The sequence below is a fragment of the Micromys minutus genome (genome assembly GCF_963924665.1).
Source record: "Micromys minutus genome assembly, chromosome: 31".
Taxonomy (NCBI): Eukaryota; Metazoa; Chordata; class Mammalia; order Rodentia; family Muridae; genus Micromys; species Micromys minutus.
The window spans coordinates 12,924,460-12,947,190 of NC_137966.1; the positions used below are offsets into that span (position 1 = coordinate 12,924,460).

Here is a 22,731-nt window from a genome sequence, read left to right on the forward strand (position 1 = left end):
CACTATTCCCTTAACTAAATACTTGGCAAATTCAAACCTGAACGTTCCCAGAAGGAATTCTCTTTTCTGAACTCTACCGGAGGGCACCTGATCACAGCAGGATTTCGAGGGGTGGAGTCGGAAGAAGACAGAGCCAGCTCCATTCCAGCAGGGAACAATGAGGGGCGATACCCTTGGGGGTCGGGCAGGATACAGTTGATGTCTACATCCTGTCTACACTACCCTAAAACACTTCCTGGGGCTTGGGGCCAGATTTCTCGAATTTGACTTAAGTCAAATCGGAAGCTGCAGTAAGACTCTGCTAAAGATGTAGTTATGTGTGAAGGAGGGGAAACGTGCGGACAGTGGATTGAACACACACTTTGATCACAGTTCCTGATCCTGCAGGGGGGCTCTGACTCCTGGAGACAGGACGAGGCTCAGGATCCAGCCAGATGCAGAGCCAGGGCAGTCACGAGAGACCCCAGAAGAAACTGAGGCCAAGAATGGGGTCTGGGTAACCCCAACCAAGCTGACCTAAGGAGGCAAACACTGGGTCCTTCCCAGGACTCCATACTGATGTGGAAGCTTTCTCTTCTGCCTTTGACCCTATTTTGTGTCCATCAGTACTTGGGAATGTTTCGAACCTCTTCCTCAAAGGGGCTCTTTACCTGACAGCTGGAAGCTGACTTGAAGGGCCAGAGCAGACTAGAATGTTCCTGTTCAGTCACTGCACAGAGAGCTGAGTACTTCCACGTGCAGGGAAAGAGCTCACTGGCTTCCCAGAAGGAAAGGAAGGAGGGAGGGTGGAAAGGAGAAAGAAGGTTTTTCACTCAGAGACTTAGTTTACAGATGAAGAGACTCACAGGGGTGGCCACTGTGGTGAGTGACTTCAGAGTCACCCAGCCTCCCTTGCTTTCCTGTTTCCTGGAGCTCAGCTTGACACTGGGCATCACAGCCCAGAGGAAATGCGACAGTCATCAGTCAGGAGAGCAGAGACACCTGTCTCCGGACATCAGCGCCGTCAGCGCAGAGCCACCCACACAGTGACACACACGGGCTTTAGGGCAGAGGAACCCAGACTCCCCTTGCTTAGCTAAGCTTGAGAGACAGTGGATCATGGGGGATGGGGAGGTCCTAAGCCTTCAGAGGAATGCAAGAGGAGCCTGCCCCACCCCCTACCTAGCTACATCATTATAGGACTGAGGAGGAAGGGCCAGGTGAGTTCCAGGTCAGATCAGAATGACTTGGAGGTGAGCGGCTGGTGATGAGTCTCTTAGCCTACGTGAGCTATCTGACCTGCAGGTTGAGGCTAGCACTCCCTGGGTGCGACCTTGCAAGAATTGGAGCTTCAAAGCCCTGAGAAATGTAGCGGGAATGCCCATGCCTCAGACTAGAAGGTCATCATGTGCTTGTACAAACACTCCCTCTGTGTAGTCTGGATGCTGCCACCAGCAGTCCCCTCCCCCGCCCCACCCCCAGAGTGAAAGGCAGAGGACAATTTCAGAGATGTAACTTGTGAGCTAGATTCCAGACATAGGGCCATAAGACATGATTTAGAGCCACCACTGTTAGACCCCAGGTTAAGAATGAGTGAGCTGAGGCCCAGCGTGGTTCACTACTTGCTTTGGATCACACACCTTGAGAACGGAGAGGTGAAGGTCAGGGACGGGATTAAAATGCAAGCTCAAAGTTCAAAGCGCAGCATCTAGAGATAAGGCAGCCAGTATTTAAGGAAGCCTTAGTGCAGTGGTTCTCAACCTGTGGGTCTTGACCCCTGTGGATGAACTTTTCCAAGGGGTTGCCTAAGACCATCAGAAAGCACAGATATTTACATCACAATTCATAACCAACCGTATCAAAATGACAGTTATGAAATACCAACACCGCAATGTGAGGGATGGTATTAAAAAGGTCACAACGTTAGGAAGGGTGAGAAACACTAGCTTAATGCGTCATCAAAGCAGGGTCTGAGCTGTGCCTTGCAAAGGAAATAGGCATGGGTTCAGAGACCCAGTGAGGACCACAAGGGAGGCATAAGTCTGGGCTCAGAAAGCAGACCAACGGGGGCTGGAGAGATGGCTCAGTGGTTAAGAACACTGACTGCTCTTCATGAGGTCCTGAGTTCAATTCCCGGCAACCACATTGGCATCTCCTCTTCAGGCTATAAACAAGGGTGGGCCAGTTGATGTTACATGAGTAGCTGACATTCTCCAGGTAACGTGGTACCTTCCAGGCTCCAGGCGGGAAGTATTGACAGTTTAGATGAGTCCACTGTCACTGTAGTCCACTGTCACTGTCTTCAGACACAACAGAAGAAGACAACAGATCCCATGGTTGTGAGTCACCCTGCATTTGCTGCAGGGAATTGAACTCAAAACCTCTGGAAGAACAGTCAGCCTCTCAAGAGAGAGGAGGAAATCGGGGAAGAATTCTGGTTGAAGCAAATGCTGCCTTCAGCACTGCCTGGTCCTTGGATGTCACCTGACCTCCTCATGCAGCGGTAACAAATGGGGTGGTAATTCTATCCTTTCTTTCAACTCTTCCTTCTTTTCTGTTTGTACAGCCATGTCTTTGCTTTTAGCAATGCAAACCAGCAGATCTTTATTCTCTCCTGTATGGTCTTCCGTGATGATCATTATTGATGGTGATGTGAAAACGGCCCCAGAGGTTGCTACTGGGAGTGGCTTTCCTCTGACTCCCGTGTCCTGTTGACGTGCCGTCATCATACCTTGGACGTGTCTTTACTTCTGACGTTTAAAGGCAAGGCTCCAGACTCACCTGGTACTTTCCCCGTGCTGGGAGCCCTGTGTGTGGTGAGTGGAGTCTGGGGTGAAAATGTCTTTCCTCTTGACATTTAAAGACATGACTCCAGACTCACCTGGTACTTTCCCCATGCTGGGAGCCGTATGATGTATGAGTCTGCTGCTTAGATGTAGACAGAAAGTGTGGGATTCTTCAAGGCCTTCCCAGACAGGTTACAGGGCTAGGGAGCTCATGTGCACACCTATACACCCATATACACTAGCCTGGTTATTATCCATCCACCCCACATCCATCCCTTCATTTATTCATCTGCCCACAAAACCCATGATCTCATCTAAACCTCCACCCATGGTTTAAATCTTGAATGTCTCCCAAAGACCTTCGAGTTGAAGGCTTGTATTCTGTAGGTGGGTCTAGTGGGAGACCATTAGGTCATTAGGGGTGTGCTGTTGAAAGTTGACACTGGCCCCTGCCCTGGTCCTACATCCCAGGCCTCCGAGTCATGCATGAGGTGCTCTTTGCCACAAATCACGGCACCCTGAAATCTCCAAAGTTCTGAGGCCAAATCCATGTTTTCCTTTATGAGTTTCTCATCTTAAGTGTTTGCTCTTGTGGTGGGGAAGCAAACGGGACCTTTGATTCCATTTCTGAGCCACCTGCCTTGTCTGGGTCCCCCTGTTCCTGTTTATAACAACACCTCATGCCCAATATTATGTAAACATAGCATCCTGCCATCTCGGAAAGATGGCAGACTGTGTGTAAGACAGTGATCCCTGAAGATGACGGTGAGGTTGAAAACCTCTTGCAGGGACAGCATCGTCAACGTGGAAGGACTTCACAGGCTTCTTGAGTTTGAGTCAAGACAGCACAGAGAAGCGTATTCATTTCCAATGAGTCACTGCACTGCTGGCTCATGTATGTGTGCTTTAAAAAGGGGTTGTTGTTTTAATAACTTGTATGCGTGTGAGAGAGAAAGTGTGAATGTGGGGGCAGGGGGTGTGTGCACAGTATGCAGGTACCTGTAGAGGCCAGAGGCATTGGGTCTCCCCCCCCCATACGGAGTTACAGATAGTTGTGAGCTATCCAGTGTGTGGGTGCTGGGAACTGAACTCTGGTCCTTTGAAAGGATAGGAGGTGTTCTTAACTGCAGAGCCATTTCTCCAGGCTCCATGTTATCTTTTTTTTTTTTTTTAAAGCTCTGTTTCGGGGACATAGAGGGTACTGGATAAGGGTGGCAGTGCAAAGGCTCTGAGGCAGGAGCATGTCTTCTGTGTTTGAGGCCTGCCAAAAAGTCACTGTAGCCAGAACAAAGGAAGCAGAGGAAGGAATGGGAAAGGAGGTCAGATGTGATATAAGGCAAGCCCTGCAGGCTGCAGCCGTGGAAACCACTGTGTGAGATTGGGAGCTTTGGGTTTTGAAGGTGGAGGAGGAGAACCCCTGATTCACATGGGCTTGGTTCTGGTGGGAGGTCAGGGGTAGAATGTATTAGCAAGAACAAGGGCAGCAATCTACCTGATAGCAACATTTGATTCAGGTGAGAGAAGGCAACGGTGGCTTAAATTAGTTAGTGGCTGCGTAATGTCATTAGAAGAACACAAATCTGGATTCATTTTTAGTTTGTTTGGTTTTCCAGACAGGGTTTCTCTGTGTAGCCCTGGCTGTCCTACAACTCATTGTATAGACCAGGCTGGCCTCAAACTCAGAGATCCTTCTGCCTCTGCCTCCCGAGTGCTGGGATAAAAGGTGTGCACCACCACCACCCATCTATAATCTTGAAGACCTAAAAAAAACTGTCAGCACACAGATGAGGTGCTCCCCACAGGCAGATCTGGTGCTCCCCACAGGCTGACTTCAACCAATGCAGTGTCAAAGGCAGGCACTGGTGAAGCCAACTTCCAAAGGCAGAGAGAAAGTGTCCTGGAGGCGTACCCAGCCAGCAGGGAGCAGGGACACAGAATAGCAGAGAGGCCCAAAGTGAATTCCAGGAATGAACACTACAGTAATGGGAGTGAGTAACTCAGGCTGGGGAGACACCTCAGTCTGCACAGAGCTTACCTTGCGAGCACAATAGACTAAGTTTCATCCCAAGAACCCTAGCCTGCTGTCCAGCCTATGTGAGGCCTAACCCAGCGAGAGAGAGCTTATTAAAAAAACAAAAACAAAATGATAGCTCCTGAGGAATGACACCCCAAAGCTATTCTCTGGCCTCCACATGCGTATGCAAACATGTACACATATATCTACACACACACACACACACACACACAGTTCAGTAAATGTCTGTCCATACTTGTGGATATTACAGTCACCTGGAAAAAGCTGCACCACACTGAGGACAAGGACAATAACAGCCATAAGATGACAGATTTGCCATCCATGAAGGCAGAAAGACTGAGAATAGGGCACACTTGGAAAATTTTGGAAGTTTCCTGCCTGACCTCTATAATCCTTTAATCTGAGCCCCAAATCCTTCTTGATAAGAGGCCACATGGCTGCTTCCAGACTGTTAACTACCTCCTACAGACTAGAGCCCATGTCTCTCCTCTTGCTTAGAGACTGAGAAGCCTTCTGCATCCCCACCTCGACTCTTGCCACCAGACAGACACTGCAAACCATCAAAGCAGGATGTGCTTCCCCTAGCCTTTGCTTTGCATGATGGGACTTTCCCTTGAGTATTCTCAGACTCCCCTTGACTCTGTCAGTGCTGGAGGGTGGATTCTGACTGCTGAGCTAGGGGTGTGGTCTTAGTAGTTACTTTTCTATTTTTTGTCACAAAACCCCATGATCAAGGTAGCTCATGAAGAGAGCATTTAATTAGGCTTGTGGTTTCAGAAGATTAGAGTCCATGATGGTAGAACAAAGGCATGGAACTGGGAACAGCCATCTTTTTTTTTTTTTTTTTTTTTGGTTTTTGAGACAAAGTATCTTTATGTTAGTGGTTCTCAACCCCATGGGTCATGAATCCACTGGCAAACCCCTGTTTCCAAAAATATTTACATTACAGTTCCTAACAGTAGCAACAGTTATGAAGTAGCAACAAAAATAATTTTATGATTGGGGGTCACCACAACATGAGGAACTGTATTAAAGGGTCACAGCACTAGGAAGGTTGAGAACCCCTACTCCATGTAATCTTGTCGGTCCTGGAACTCACTATATGTAGACCAGGTTAGTCTTAAACTCAGAGAGATCCACCTGCCCCTGCCTCCCTAGTGCTGGGTTTAGAGGTGGGTGCCACCATACCTGGTTTGAGAGTTTACGTCTTGATCTACAAGCAGGAGGCGGGAAGACAGTAGGATTGCCTCAAATCTTTAGACGTTTCAAAGTTCGCCTTCCTCCTCCCACCCTCGTGATGTACCTCCTCCAACAAAGCCACACCTCCTAATCCTTCCCAAATATTTCTACCAACTGAAGACCACGTATTTAAACAAAATCATATAGGGGTCATTCCCGCTCAAACCACTACGCTGTGCTTTCTTGTCCCCATAGGCACATAGCCATATTACAATGTAAAATGTATCAGTTCAACTTCTAGTCTCCATAGTTTACCACAGTCTCTAAAAGCAAACTACAGCCAGGAGGTGGTGGCACCGGCCTTCAATCCCAGAACTCAGGATGCAGAGGCAGGTGAATCTCTGAGTTCGAAGCCAGTCTTTTTTGAGGTCAGAGCTAGTTCCAGGACAGCCAGGGCCAACACATAGAGAAATTACGAAAAGCAAATCACATCTTTTCAACATACAGTGGTATGGAATATATATTACTATTCTGAAAGGGGAGGAATGGGAGATACTGGATCGTAGCAAAATCGAAACCCAGCAGAGCTAAATCTGAATTCCTTTAGCTCCATGCCTGGGGTCAGAGGGCTTAGATGAAAAGACAAAACCGTTTCTGGTTTTTCCTGTCTGCAATGTACTTTTCTCTCTTGGGCTGTCACCACTCCCTCTGTGCGGCTAGACCCCTGGCATGAAGACAGAGCACAGGTAGGAAAAGGAATGCTCTGTGTTGGGCTATCTCAAACTCTAGAGCCAACCACTACAGCCTGACCTAACTTAAAATGTTTCCAAACACTCACTGCCTATAAAAATGTTTTGTTTTGTTTTTTTAATTTCACATGGTCTTCCATATCCTCTACTGTTTATCCCCTATCAATGCACCTGCTGTTCTCCAGCTCATTAACCCAGTGTGTAGAGTCTTCTGGTCATTGCTGTCACCAGATATCCGGACAAAGCAGCTTAAAGTGGATGGGTTTATCTTGACTCACAGTCTCAGAGCCAAGGGAAAGGCCGTAGGTTCTTGTGGGGAAGGATAATAATGGTAGGGACAGCTCAGCCTATGCTGCCAGAGCTTCAGGCAGAGAGCTTGGGGGCAGACTCAGAGGTGGGAATTGCCTTCAAAGGCCTCCAAAGTCCTGTTTTTGACAGCAAACCCGTCTAAAGACTCTACAACCTTCAGAACAGTGCCATATGCTGGGAACAAGAGTTCAAATCATGACTCAGTGCTTAAGAGCACTGACGGCTCTTCCAGAGGTCCTGAGTTCAAATCCCAGCAACCACATGATGACTCAAGTCATGAGCCTGTGGAGACATTTCGGAGTCAACTCCTAGCTGAAACTGCTTTATAAGAAAAATCTATTTCAATTTCCCCTGCCCTTTACTATGTCACAAGCAACATCCTGCAGAGGTTCATGTTGGGGACCCAGACTCCCTGTCCTCAGGCACTGAAACATATGTGTTGTTTTGGGATAATTTGCTACACGGCATTATGTCTCTCCATGACTAATTCCTTCTTTTTCCTCCTGTCTTGGCTCAGACTCCTCTTCTTCCTGGAAGCCTTCCCTAACTTCCTGTCTAAGCCATCAGGATACTTAGCCTTCCAACATCCTCTATGCTGCCTCTAGCAATACTGCCTGGAGCTGCTTAGAGAGCCACTCCATGGCTTCTGACTTGCTGTGAGTGCACAGGATGAGGCTGTACACCCAGGGCCATGGGTACCTCTCTTCCTCTTCCTTCTTCCCACTCCTTTCTCCTCTCCCCTCCCCCTCCCCTCCTCTCCCATTTGTCACATCCTCTCTCCTGACACAGACAGTTCACATTCATTTGAGATTTTTTTTTTTTTTTACCACCTTCGGTTGGAAGAGTTCAAACACCCCCATGGCTTAGCATTGGGGGCCTCCTCCCTTGGGACCCTCAGACCTCAGACTTTCTTTGACTCTGCACCTGACACTGGTACCCTGGCCCAAGGTTAGTGCCCCACACCTTTGCTAACCTACTCTGTGGTTTCTTGAAATCAGAGCTATGCCACGTTCATCTGCGCCGGTGGGACGTGTTCCATGAAGAGGTGCCAGTGAATAACTGTCCCCATCAGGAATGAGCAAGCACCTTCTGGTTGGTCACAGGACTTCAGCGGAGCAAGAGAGAGCAATCACTTGTTCGGAGCCCTATTTTCTGACATCTCAGTTCCTTTACATCCTTGCTGAGTTTGACAGTGGGTTATTGTATTTTAATCCTTCTTCATCCAGACCAGGCTGAGCCAGCCACTCCTACAGAACAGGAACTAGTATCTCATTACAGAAAACAAACCCAGCCCAGACATTCCCTGCCTGGGTCAATGAGCAGAGATGTTTCTGGCAGGAACGGGTAGAAGAGAGTGAACGCGCGGGAGCAAGAAAGCATTTCCCTTAAGGGCACTCATTTTATGGATTAGTCTATTCAGCAAGCATTCGGTGAGCACCTGCGACATACTAGGCATTTCCCGTTTTCACACAACTCATAGGGTAGCACATTGGCTATCTCCTGTTGTGTCGTGGATCAAGGCAATTTGAAGGGAGGTGCTTAAAAATTGCTGTCATGTGAGAATCAACTGGGTTGTCTCTGGTCAGGGTGTCTCAGAGGCCCAATCAAGCTGTCCCACGGGGCTGCAAGGTCCCAAGATGCAGCAGGAGCTGACCAGTCCCTGACCAATCACATGCACAGGGATGCTGTTGATTCAGCTGCAAGCTATCACATGGCATCCGCAAGGGTAGCCTTATAACCGAGCCGCTCCCTTCTCCAAGCAACCGACCCAAGAGGTAGTGAGTTACTGTCCAAGCAGCTGTTACAAAAGAAGTTGGTATCTTTTGTAACATAACCTTAGAACTGACATCAATATGTGATTTTTTTGTTCATTTGGCACAAGCTAGTAAATCCAGCCCCGGGGGTGGGGGACGGGATGACCCAGGATCCCAGCACCTGAGGTCGCAACCACTAGGTTAGCCTCAGACTATCTGTCCTATACCAGTAGCTTCAGGTCTGGATATAGCCATTTAATCGATGCCTCCAGGTTACCCAGTTAGACTTCTCTGACTTTGAAAGTAGTTTGTCCAGGCTGGCTGCTGTGAGAGAGGAGGAAGGAGGATGCCAGTATGTGTTTCTTAATTGTAATATAACTGATTATCCACAATTCAGTGGCTTAAGTGCTTCTTATAATATAGTTTCTAGGGGCCGAAATCTAGGAGCAATTTAGCTGGGGGATTCTGGCTCAGGGTTTGCTTAGAGCTGGAGATAAAGTATGGGCCAGGCTGCAGCTCTGGGGTGTGGCCTGGATTCAGTAAGCTTCCCTCACCTGGATATGGTAGGAGCCCTCAGGTCTGCTGTGTGGACCCCTCTAAGAGAATGGTGACTGAGCAACCTTAGAGCATGGTACTTGGACTTCCCCATGAAAAGAGGCCTGTGATGCCTCTTGGAATCTAGTTTCGGGAGTCACACCTATAATATCCTGTTGAGTTACACAGGCCAGGCTTATTCACTATGGAAGGTGACCTACTGGAGAGACTGGGACTATCGGCAGATAAAAACCTCTGGAGGCTGACCACCACAGGGTACCACAATGTCAACTGCTATCAGCTGCTGCCACATTCAGAGAGGTCTAGAGCACTCCCACATCTGGTGTCACACGTGTCTGATTTCCTCTGTTCCATCTCCCAACAGTCTCCTGAGTAGATTGACAGGAGATTGGCAGCCCACTTTGCTTCTAGACCTCAAAAGTCCCACAGAGACTCTTTGGTGACATGGCCAGTCCACTCCCAGCCTCTCTGCCCTATGAGAAGACCATGTGACTATTTTGCTGTAGAAATGTTCCTCCTATACACATGGAGTCTCTGGCCTGTTGTGAGACAGGATGGTGGCCATCCAAGCTCCTTCAGGATGCTTCCACTCCAATTGGGGGTGCAGTTATTAGCTAGTTAATCTAGTCCTGGGTTGTGTCAAGTTCTCCCAAGGAAAATTGTAGGACATTAGGTAATAGTGGACTGGCATATTCTCTGTGCAGTATTTGAGCATTCAAGTGATTTGGGCTAGACATGGGTGGTTTTTTTTTTTTTTTTAAAGATTTATTTATTTAATGTATGTTGGCACACTGTCACAGATGGTTGTGAGCCACTGTTGGCATTAGGATAGCCCCTTCTCCCAGCAATGGCTCCACCCACAAGTGACAGGAACCTGGCACATCAATTGCCATGGAAACAGCCAAAGCATTCCCAGAAGACATCAGTTCTGAATCCCATCTCCACCTGGGAGCAAGTGACGTCACTACCCCTACAAAAGACCGAAACCCCTCCTCCTCCCTCTATCTTTTTCTCTTCTCTTCTCTTGACCCTGACCCCTGCCCCGTCTCCGTTCTATTAAACCTCTCCACGTGGAACAGTGTTTGTTTGGTGTGGTTTGTCCGGGCCTGGGCCGAGAAATCTAATTAACAACAGCCACCATGTGGTTTCTGGGAATTGAACTCTGGACCTCTGGAAGAACAGTCAGTGCTCTTAACTGCTGAGATATCTCTCCAGCCTTGGACGTGAGTGTTACCCCTGAGTTCCACTGTAAGTGTTCAGCTATCCAAAACAACAGTGGTCCTAATAAGATGGATGCTTATTCCCATCTTATGAAAAACAGAACAACTGAGTGGTAAGACCTGGGCTCTTTGTGTCTTGTAGCTTTGTTCCATGTGGTTTCCCTTGCATAGCCCAAGATGATGGCATCCATGTACTGGGCAGGCAACTGGATAAAGCAACACATGGGGCCAAGAACATACATCATCAACTCTTCCTAAAGCCACCTTCGCCCTACATTTCAATAACTCAATCGTGTAGACATCCTTAGCTGCAAGGGAAGCTATGAAATTTCTCTGTGCCCATCTAAAAGTTGGGAGTCTTTTCTCTCTGTGTAAAAGACACCAGGCAGTCCTGTCTTCATTTACTCTGCTGGGCACTTGCTCAAGGGCACATCTGAGATGCTTCAGGAGGTCTGGGATAAAGATGACGACAGTCCCTGAGATGCCCAAAGAGCTAGTCATCTCTGGATCACCTTCTGACAAGGGAAAACATGATGAGATCAATTACCCACACCAACACAACTTCTGTCTTGGGTTAATCTGCACTCAATGGTTCTGGAAGGCCTGGGCTGTTGTTTCTTTCTGCTGTTCCCAGGCTTTGGTATAGGCTGAAACTTTCCCATTTCCTATAAGAGCATAGAGTGCTGGTGCTTGTTGAATGAATGAGTGAATGAATGAATGAATGAATGGAAGGGGAAGTGGGATGAAACCATGCTCCATCTCTGCAGACCCTGGGTCTTGCTGCCCATTCCAATCCTTCAGGAGGCCAAAGAGCTGTTTCCGTCTGTTTTTACATTGGGATACTGCCCCGACCCCTGGTCCTGCCTTTTGAACTTGGACACCACTTTCCTCCCTAAGTTGTTGTCTTAAATCACGACTTTGAAGAAGGCAGCAGCAGCAGCAGAACCCAGGGAAGTTCATAAGTCAGGTTTCCCTTACATGGGTGTTCTAGTCTGCTTTTCCTTTGCTCTGATAAACTCCCACCAAAGCAACTCTGGGAGCAAAGGGTTTTTATTTGGCTCGCACGTCCACACCATGGCCCCTTGGGGAGCGAAGTCTGGACAACTACTCAAGGTAAGAACCATGAAGCAGAACTGAAGCAGAGACCTGTGGTGGAAGGAAGGCTGCTGACGGACTCCACTGGTCACACTCAGGTAGCTTTCTGATCCCAGGCCTACCTGCCTAGGAATGGTGCTACTCATTCCTAGGGTTAGGCCTCCCTACATCATCACGTAGGAACGAAGAAAACGTCACATACACTCAGGTAAATGTGGAGTCAATTCTTCAACTGATGTTTCCTCTTCCCAGGTATGCCAAGTTGACAAGGAAGATCAGCCAATCACAAAGAGTTTATAGAGTTTGGCTGCCTCCTTCTCTAGCCCAGCAAGTTGAAAGAGCTGTTTTCTGTACTTGAGTGTTTCTAGAACGGAGGATCCAGGGGCAATCAGAGGTGCCATTTCTAGTCGTGCGTACTCAGAGCCTCTGGATAACCCCACCATGAACCTGACTTCAGGTGGTCAGATGCTCAACGAATACCAGTTGACACCAACCCCAAATGAAAGATGAAAAAGGAGATAGCTAAACCCAACCCTACAACCCTACCAGGTGAAGAAGCTCTCACTAGATGCCAGGCTGTTCACTAAAGCAGGGGCCCAACTGCCTCCTTTGATACCTATGAAAAGCAGGGTTAGCAGTAATGCAGATAGAAAAGGGGGTGGTGGCAGATCTCAGGGAGCTAGATGGCTTTTCCTAAGAAGCAAGGGATGTTTGGGAGGTGGGTGGACTTTCTCAATCCAGGACTGCGTTGCCCACCTCCCCCAGTTTTAACCTTCACCCAGAGAGAGCTAAGGAACCCCGCCCCCCATATGCAGCTTTCTCTATGATCTTCACAACACAATGGCTTTGCTTTAGAAGCACAAAACCCACTGCTAGAGACAGAGGGATTTGCCCCGAGGCCCTACTTAGGCTAGGCAAAAAAAGATCAGAGGCCAAAAAGAACCAAAGCGTGAGCGTTGGAGACCTGGGCTGGGGTAGCATCCCACTCTAGGGCCTTCCCATCCGGCCAGCCCTCGGGCCCCTTTAACCGGGCGGCGGAAGGGGCGGCCAGGGGAGGCGGCGGCGCCCAATGGGCTGCGCAGAGCGTCACTTCCCGCGGCGGGAGGCGAGTGGCGAGTGGCGAGTGTCGGGCCGGCTGGCGGGGGCGGGGCGGCCGAGGAGGCGTTGGCAGCGGGCTCGGACCCACGCGGCGCTGCGGCCCGCCTGGCCTGCGACGCTCCCACCGGCTCGGCGGCACGATGCCCTTTGACTTCAGGAGGTGAGTGAGGCCCCCGGGCCCGAGGCCCCCTGCAGCGGGCGACGAACCCCCGTTACGTGCAAACGCGACCCCGGTGCATGGTGCACGCCTCGGCAGGCCCTAGGGGACCGCGGCCTTCCTCGGAGCTCGAGCCCTACTCCCACCCTTCGTACAGCCCGGGCAAGCCCACGCACTCTCTTTCCAAATTGCGGGGTCCCCATCTTGCATTCCCCTCCCCCAACCTGGGAACCAAAGCTTCTCTCAACTCCCAAAGAAAAGGAGCTCAGGCATCCTCGGGCTTTCTTCCCATGTCTGCCCTAGTGGGCCCTATGCCCGCTGACAGGTGGGGCCCCCACGCCTGGCTTTGCCTTGTGGGATCTCAGGGCTGCACCCCATTCAGTCTGGCAGCAGCTGGAGAAGCTTAGTTCCTGGAGAATCCAATGCCTACCAGATGTGAAGGCCTGCCCCCCAAACCATGGGGACAGTTCGCGAAGAGGAGGAGGAGGCTGGGACCTTGAGGTTCTGCAGAGGAACCAGACTCCCTGCAGCCACTACAGTGGGCGCCTTTGTAGGGTCCTTTGCCTCCTGGAACACCATTGTACAGGGCCAGGCCTTCTGGAAGCCTGCCTGGGAAGGGCCCTCCCTCCCCACCAGACATTCCGCTTGAGATAAGAAACTCTGGATGCCCTGGGCTGGTGGGATGCTTTGGAGGAATAGGATTAGAATCCTGGCTCTGCTTCTCCACCCAGCTGCTTAGTGTGTTCTCAGTGTTAGAAGCAAAGGCTTAGGGTGCAGCCCCCTTACTGCTCAGCTGGCTGACCCCAGCAGGTGTCTGGCCGAGCTCAAAATATCGGTTTCACCTCTTGCAAATTGGCACTAAAAATAGGGTCCCCACCTGAAAGACAGGGATCATAAGGCACCCCTGGCCCAGTCTCCACAGCCTGGAACTCAGAAGTAGGGCATCCATAAATGAGAGATCTGTGGGTGCTCTCCTCAGCCAGGAAAGGGGTATTCCTTCATCTGTCACAGTTTCCCTTCTCCTTCCTCTCTTACTGGTGTGTAGAAAGGCAGAACAGGGTGACAGTCAATCTAAAAATGGCCCAAAGTTCAGATCACATCGTGGAATATGGGCAACCTGGGGTCCAGGCCTAGAAAGGACATTGACCTCATAACTCTTATCCAGACAAAGTGTTTTTCAGCTCATTCTGGGCACTGGTACCATCTGGCAAACCAGTTTCCTGCTTGCTTGAGGCAGCCCCGGGGTCCATACCTGGGCTTGGACAAAAGCCTACAGACATGGCAGCTTCGAATCCGGAGAGCTCCGAGCTGGTGTTCAGGAGCATACCCGTTACCACAATGCATCCGCGCAGAAAGAAGGGCAGTGGGCACATCCGGGTCCCCCAAACCTCCCAGGGCTGACTGCAAAGGTCCCCTGGGTCCCCCAACCCTCCCCTGTCCCTAGACGGTTCTGCGAGTTCTAGGGATTTTTAAGTTTGTTAGAGAAATAACTGCTGTGGTTACTTATTCTTGTCAGCTCTCTCCCCTGCCTGCAGGCTGGAAGGGCTGAGCAGATCTGGGGTCTGGTTGGAAGTTTGGGGTTGGGAGTAGGTGAGATGGAAAAAAAAAAAAAAAAAAGGAAACCAGCTGGAGTCAGCTTTAGCCTTCTCAGGGCTTGCTTGTCAGTAGCTGGTTTAAGGAGCACACAGCTCAGCTCTGGGATGCTACTGCCCTGGGTCTGGATGTGTCTCAGGTCCTGAGTGCCCAGGTGCTACAGGGTCCCCACCAATGCCAGTTTAGAAAGTCTTTGCTTGCTGGGGCTCACTAGGGGCCAGTAAGAATGGATTCTTCACTGTCTGATGTCCTCATGCAGGGTGGGTTGTGTATCCAGCATATGTGTTCCCTTTCACACTTTGACGTAGCTCCAGGACCCAGTGCGAAGGAAGACGTCACTCTAGAGACCTTTCCCACGCACAGGGCCACTCCTTGGCTTGCTGAGTGTTGTGGCCTGTGTCTAGCCACCTGCCACTTGTACTGTCATTAGGGGATGGGTGGCACATGGCATAGCCCTGTAGAATTGCCAGAGAAGTGTGTGTGAGTGTATAGAGGAGGAGGGTGTCACATGACTGGGTTTGGGGGATATCCACTCTACAGGCAAACCTGACATCCACCCCTTTTGTCACCAAAGAGAGTGAGTGAATCTTCTTCTGGTAGAAACCCTCTGTATGGATTTGGATAAGGCTGGAATCAGTGTTTGGTCTGTTGGCACCGAAACCTTAGATCTGGGGCAAAAGGGGGATCTTGGAGGGCCACCACTCCGTCAGATCTTTTAATAGTGGGGAGCACAGTGGGCATGCAGTGATTAGAACACCCCTATTCCTCACCAGTTCAAGACCAAGGGGAAACCAGCTTTTTAACTTGGGTGTCTTTTCCTGACCATGCCATGGGTGTGATTGACAGACTCACATGAGACCAGGTGGTGTATGGGACACAGCAAATACTATCCCCTGCCCACTACTACTAGTAAGTACCATTCGAATGTACCCATTCGCTGAAGCACCCGCTTTGCAATCAATTAGCAAATTATTATGCGTCTTCCCTTCCCTCTCTCATCAGTACCTGACTCCCAAGGGACAGGATTTATGTCCGGTTTATATGTGGTTGTGTCTGCGGCACCGTAGAATGGTGCTTGGCCAGAGGTTCCCCTCAGGCCAGTTTGTCTAGTGTGGTTGCATACTCCAGCTGCTGGTGGGGAATTCTGCATCCCTGTTTTCCTTTCTTTGGTGCTCGGAGGGGAACCCAGGGCCTTGTGCATGCTAAGTGAGCTCACAGCCACCGAGCTTCATCCCAAGGCCCTCTCTTCTCGTCCTTGAATTGGCCCTTTCTGAGTTTTAGGGGTTAAGGGAGGAGGCTGAGCCTTAAATGATTGCCGTGTTTGCTTTGTTCCCGTTGAGCGGTTTTACAGATACTGATCATTAAACTTACAGAACTGGCTTTGTAACCTAGGTCCGGGGGGTGTTGTCCCCAGTTCCGGCTGGCTAGTGGCACTTGCTTCTTGTTACTCCAGAAGTTTTGACACCTGCCTCCCTTGGAGCCTGAGCCCCTCTTTCAGGGGCAATGGCCAGCTGTGCCACAGTGGCAGTCCCCATGTTGAAACCCCGCGATCTGAGTGGTGCACGCCTCCCCTGGCTAGCTGTGTGCTCACTTCGAGGAGGGATGGAATGTGTGCTGGCTCACTCGGGGGTGGGAGGGTGAGGAGTGGGGGGTATCTGTGGGAGAGCTGTTCTGAGGTACAGGGCCCAGGTATCGGATTCAGATGCTGATCTGTGGGACCCAGTACAAAATGCAAGAATGGCGTTTCAGTATGGAGACCTCTTGGGACAGGTGTGACTGACAGCATAGGTCATTTGCCTGTGGTGCTAGCCCCATCATGACTTGGTTTGGCCTCCTCCACTGCTTACTCTAGCTTTCCAGAGGTCCCCTCTCCTCAGGGTATTTGAGTGGACCTTGCACAAAGGTTTCTTCCTCCCCCCTCGTGTGTGTGTGTGTGTGTGTGTGTGTGTGTAGTTGGCTTGAGATTTTCTGCACCCCACTTTCAGTCTCGAAATGAGTGACATTGATCTGAGAATCAAGTCTGGTCCTGCAGAAACCTGAAGTCCCTTACTCCCTGTGGTAGGCTAAGCTGACCAACCGCTGAGCTCTGATGGTTCACTGGCAACTGAGGGAACAACACAAATGCCTCCATTTCTACCTTTGCATTCCAGGAAGAGCCAGAGACCAATGGGTCCACATACTTCACAGCATGTTTATATAAAAGAAAATATTCTAGACTAGAGGTGGAACACAGGGGTGACTCGTTCAACCCTCCCCTACACACACACACACACACACACTCCATGCCCTGAAGACCACAGTCATCCCACCTCAGTGAGCAGGCCTGAGGGCGATTACAGAAGCTGGCACAACACTGCGGTTTGCTTCCAGAGCAGCTCCTTTGCCCTGCAGGCAGGAAGTACTCTTTCCTGGTCTCTAAATTGAGAGAGAAGCAAAACCACCTGTAAGAGTGTATCTCTTTCCCTCTCACACTCTGTGTGCTCCTCATGAATATTCCAACTGTCTTTAAGCACTCCATCCCTCCCTTTCTTTCCCCTTTCCTCTCTTCCTCTCTCTAACAACTGATTCCAGAATCTTCTAAAATTAATTTTTGCTAAAGTCTCCATCCCAAATGTAAATGTTGTCTTGGAGGCTCATTGCTGGAATAAACTCAAACCTTTTTAGTTCTTTCTGAACTTTGGCTGGCTGGTTCAGCTCAGCTCAGCTGTTTAGTAGGCCCAAACTCCTATCCAAGCTGACTGGTTCAAATTGGCTTCTCTTGGCTTCTGACTGAATTGCCCTGCTTGGCCTTAAACCAACTCTGGCAGTCTGTTCTAATCTTCTGGGTCCTTCTCATTCTCTGGCTAACAGTTATGTTCATGCGCTAACTTGGAACAGTCCCTCCTCTTAGGCCTTGTGGATTCCTGGTGAGGAAGGCATTCTGCCTGAGGCTTGCCTTGCACCTCTAGATCTGGTTGCCATGGGCATTGCTTGAAATCAGAACAGAGCTACCTGTGGGTCTGTGCTAAATCCTTCCAGTGACTGATGCCAACCCCTCGAGGAACAGGGGATTGAAGGAGCCTGACAGGCGGCCCTGGGGGGTAGAGTTCTTGCCCTACCTAGCCCTCCCCCCCCCCTGTTTGACCTTAAGTAGTCTGGTTTTCTACGTCTACAGTGGCCAATAAAAAGAGCCAGTCTGAGAGTATCTGTGTGTGTGTGTTTGTGTGTGTCTATGTGTGTGTATGTGTGTCTGTGTCTGCTGGACATTAAATGCAGGGCTAGACTGCTATTCTCCCACTGAGCCACACTGTCACCCTTATTATTTTGAGGTAGGACTTGCTAAGTCACCCATACGAGCCTGGAGTTCGAGATCCTCCTGCCTCAGCTCCCCCAAATAGTAGTTTCACAGGTGTGCGCCTCCCGTCCTTTATGTTGATACCTTTGTTCTTCAAATTGAAATCCGAAGAAATCACAGCAAGCCTGGGGGCGTACAGGGTCCCCATGCCCACCCTGACTCTGCATCTCTGCTTTCCATGCCGAGTTCTACAGAGCCCTCCTCCTCTGTGCCACCGATTGGACCCCACTACCAGCCTGTGTTCTCCCCTAATGCTTGACTGCCGTTCTAAAGCATGGAAGGAACCAGGTTCAGCCCAGTTGGTGTCAGGCATGTTGTCTAAGGAGCCTTGCTGTTGAGTGCCTGGCACCATTTCTCAGAATACAGTCTGGGCAGCACGGCCCTAATTGATCTTTTAAGGAAGGGGTAATTAGCCTAATCATCTGTTGTCAGCTTGAGCTCGTAGGCCTATTAACCTAATTATGTCGGTTATGTGTGTGGGAAAACTACAGGAGAGGCAGCCCTTTGGCACTCCTGTGTGTTCGCTCCGAAAGTTCATGGCCCACGGGGAAAGCAGGATGGAGCGCTATAAAAGTCACCTTCCCCCACAGGGCCTGCTGTATTTATCTTGTTTCCCAGCCATGGAGATTGACCTCCCCAGAAATTTTGGGGTCTCAGAGTAGGTCTTTCAAGGAGGCCCTTGGGAACAGGCACATCCGGATGGCACAGGCTCCCTGTCCAGGGACACCAGCTGACCTCCAGGACCCCACCTGAAGCCTAGCTGGGCAGGAAGCAGGAACCATCTGAGATGTTCACCCAAATAGTGGGAACCGTGCGGGAGACGAGGGGCCTGCCAGTAGCCAAACTTCTAATGAACTCACAGACCTTATGTGTATGTAGGCATTTTTTAAAAAAATGCCCAGAGGACCTTAGTATACAGCTCTCAGAGAATGGGTCAGTGGTTAGCGGGAGTCTGAGGAGTTGAGCATCAGCCCTGGGAAATGAAAACCGAAACAGTGCCGCTCACACCTGAGCTGCGTCAGCTGCCCGCCCGCCCACTGTCCTGGAGTCCCCGCAGCTCCCGAAGCCTCCCTTCGTGCTGCCATCTGAGGAAGTGATGCTGAGGTTTCTTCCGCACTGAGCCAGTTCACGTACATCACCAGCAACCGTGCTGGTCCCATGAGACAGACGCAGGGAATAGTACTTTCGTCTTTGCCTTACTTGCTTTTGTAAGTACCACTCAATGAAATTGACCTGTGTGTGTGTGTGTGTGTGTGTGTGTGTGTGTGTGCTTCCTAGTGAAATATAAGACATGCTTATGAAGTCACAACTGCTATGTGGGTACAAAACAGGTCCAGGACCCTAGCAACCTCTTGCACAGTTACTTTATAGTTGGGAGGTGTTAATTTGAATTTTGAAATGCAGAGGAATACTCGAGATCTACCCCGCCCCCCAGAGACGCGACTGCGCAGCACAGCATTGTTAGCTGTGGGCACGTGTCTGTAGCAGGTCTACAGCAGGTACTCATCACAGTGTGACTGAAACTGTCCATTGACCAGCTCCCTCTGTCTTCTCCCTCGTCTGGGGCAACCACCACTCACGTCTTTGAGCTTGCCCGTTTTCAGAGCTTACGGAGGGAGTCACTCTGTATTTGTCCTGTGGCTGACTCACAGCATTTAGCATTAAGTCCATCTACGTGGCCTATGTATATATATATATTTTTTTAGTGCTGCATAGTACTCCACTGTGTACTCACCCTGCCTTCCTATTTGTCATCTGTCAGTGGGCCTTGAGGTCGTTCCCACAGCTTGGCTGTTGTGCTTAATCCTCAGGGAACAAAGATGTGCAGAATCATGAGATTCCGACTCAATCGTGTGGGGAATAGTAGATACCAAGTTACAAGGTTGCTGGTTCAGGTGGTCTGCCTTTAATTCCGATGGTGGTTATGCCGTTGTTAGTCCCAGCAACCTGACTCCTTGCCATCCCCAGCCTTTAGCACCTTTGGATGACATCATCATGTAAGGAGATGTGAGGCGAGGCGCCAGGATTCATGTGGTATACCCTTTCATACCCACGGGCCACTTGTTTGTAACCGTGAACTTTTCCATTGATGCTGTTTTGTTCCCCAGAATAACAACTTTGAGATTTTTTTAAAAATATGAATAAATGCTTAGGCTAAAAGCCTTGAATCTTTTCCTGACTAGCTCATAATTAAATCCCTCTATTCTAAGTTCTGCCCGGTGGCTGTGACCATTGTCCTCGGTCTTTGGGGCTCAATCTTCTCTTGGCATGACTGTCCCTCTCCCAGAATCCCCTCCTCCTACTGGATATCCCGCCTTCTAATCCTGCCTCAGCTCATTGGCCAGTCAGCTTTATATTGACAGTCAAATCTTTCATACAGTGTATGGTATACATACCCCATACCTGTTTGCCTTGAACCCACTACTCAGACCTTTTGATTGAGGTTGTATGTACTTTTGCTGCAGAGTTGAAGGGTTTCCTGTATGCTTTGGATATTGTCTCCTTGTCAGATCTGTGGTTGGAGAACATTTCCTCCCATTGCCTAGGGTCTCTTTTCTTTCCAGTAACCATTTCTTCTACTAATTCCCTTTTAGGATAGGAAGTTGGAGCCCAGGGCTGGGAAGGAACTGACCAGGCGCACAGCTACTGAATTGTGTGCAAGACTGGAATACCAGAGCCCAGCACCTCACTGCAAGGATGTCCTGCTTTTCTGGACACCTTGAACATATTTGTTCTCATGAATTCTGCCTGGTGAGGCCTTATCTGCTTCACTTTCACACTAGAAGCTGTTCGTGCGTAGGAATTAGCTGAAGCGTCCCCAGAGAGCTTTTGGAGTCCTGGTGTTGCTTGGCTTGCTCTGATGTTTCGCTCGGTTCCAGAGTCCATTCGTGGTGTATAGTGTCTCCAGATTTCCCAGGATGCTCTTCTCCATTGCAAATGCCTCAGAGGATGACTGGCTGCTCTGAGCTGCCCCAAGATCAGCCCTTCCTGTATGGTGGGTCTCTCATAATGGCTCTTTTTCCTCACTGTTCAATAGCTGGGGTACCCTGGATAGCTGCAGACCTTAGTTTTCCTCTCTGTAGATTAGGGTGCTCCTTTGTTGCAGGGATTTGGAGAGGCCCTGGCCCAGCAGCTGTTTATTCTCACTAGGACTGGTAGACCACAGTGGGAGGCACATGGTGTGTGACCATGGGAAGCAAGGTCCTGTCTCTGCAAGGCCGATGATACCCACTTGAGAGTTTCTGGGACAGGTTGGTCCTGGGCTACCCTTTGCAGCAACCTTAGGTGACATCAGTGTGCTTGCCTGAGTATCTCTGAGTATCACACTAAGGTAGTCCAAGAGCTTGGTGTGGCAGCTGGAGAGTTGTGTCTGTCTGCACAGGTGGCTTCAGTGTGCCTGTGTAACCCTCATCTTTTAAGATTTCCAGACTCCTTCATCTTTTAAGAGATGACAAAAAGCTTAAAATGACTACAGTTAATCAGCTATAGAATGCAGTTTCATTTCTGTTAACCACCACTGTGGGCCAAACAAGTCTCTGGCTATGCACAGTTCTGTGACCCACTTTTTGGCCAGTGTGACCAGCATGTGCTCACTGGATGGTCAAGGACTTTGAGCAGAGCCCCTGGCATTCTGGGCCTGGGCCACAGTGGTATGTCAGAGTTCTGCTCCAATGGGCTAATCTAGATGAGGGCTGAGGCTAGCTCTTGAGCTCCCTTCTGAGCAGCACTGAAGGTTGTAGCCCAGGCTAGCCAGATCTCTCCTGAGGGGTATACCCTTCCTCCACAGTGCAGAGGCAGGGAGGAACTTTGTGCCTGCTGGCTTGAGACACGCGCAGCGGCAGGTGATATAACTGAGGCTTCCATGCCTGTCTGTGACGTAAAAACTGGCTTTCTCAGCAGCTTTGAACTCTGGAAGGTGTGTAATCGCTTTATTTTCTTGGGGTGATCCCACAGAAACCCCGATGTTGGTTGTTATTGTCTTAGTTGTATTTATGGCTCGTTGCTATGGAAGCTGGGGGCGGGGCAGTGGTGGTGAAGCTCGAGTGACTGTTTCCTGTCACTGTGGGCATCTTTGGGTAGGAAGTTACCATTGAGCATGTGCTGTGGAGCTGCAGAGAAGGGGACAGGACTTCCTGTGTGGACTTGCAGAGCTCCTTCCAAAGGCTGAAGCAGCCAGGGTGGGGAGTTCACTGGTCACTAGGGCGTACTGTGTACCGTGTACTAGGTACTCAGGGCTCTGAGACGTAGGCAAGTCCCCGTGTCTGACCCCTTGGACTTGGTTTTACTTCTGACAGCTTCTTTCTCGTGTTTTTAAGAACTAAGTGAACTTTGAATTTTGAGCTGACTTTAGGTTTCCAAGAAGTTTTAGACAAAGCAGAGCTGACCATTGTCCCCCGCCGTACACGCTGCCCATTGCCACATGGGTTGTCCCAGCTCAGGAAGTGACAATGGAATGGTGCCAGTGTCCCTTCAGTGTTCAGTCTCCCATGCAGGCGCCCACGTGCCTTCATGCTGCAACTCCTGTCCCCTCGGGCTGGGGCCATTGCACAAGCTTTGGCTTTCATGACCTTGGCTGCCTTAAGAGCTCTCCGGGGACCGTGTCACACATTTCCTCCGAGGGCTGCTGACCTTTCTCACCAATAGACTGGATTGTGCAGCAGGCCTTTCTGGGTCACCCTCTCAGGACACCAGAACCGTGCGACCTGCATTCTGACCTTTTACCCCTGCCCTGTCTTCCTACCTGGGTGCTAACAGACATTCCATTGGGGAGTAGAGACCCGGTGCCAGGTCGCCTTCTCTGAGGCACGTGGCAGCGGCCCCACAACAGTGGGCAGCTGGATTACTCCCTAACTGTGCAGCTATGACGGTACAGGTGAGGGGGTTGTGA

The 22,731-nt window shown here is 50.1% G+C and overlaps 1 protein-coding gene across 1 annotated transcript in view; it reads left to right on the plus strand.

The window, feature by feature from the left end:
- Nucleotides 1-12,787: 12,787 nt before the first annotated feature.
- Nucleotides 12,788-22,731, plus strand: part of ERGIC1 (endoplasmic reticulum-golgi intermediate compartment 1) — a 92,835-nt gene continuing 82,891 nt past the window's right edge. The window contains exon 1 of the mRNA XM_080942189.1: nucleotides 12,788-12,919. Coding sequence (XP_080798315.1) covers nucleotides 12,900-12,919 — 20 coding nt within the window. The 5' untranslated portion in view covers nucleotides 12,788-12,899. The remainder of the gene's footprint in view (nucleotides 12,920-22,731) is intronic.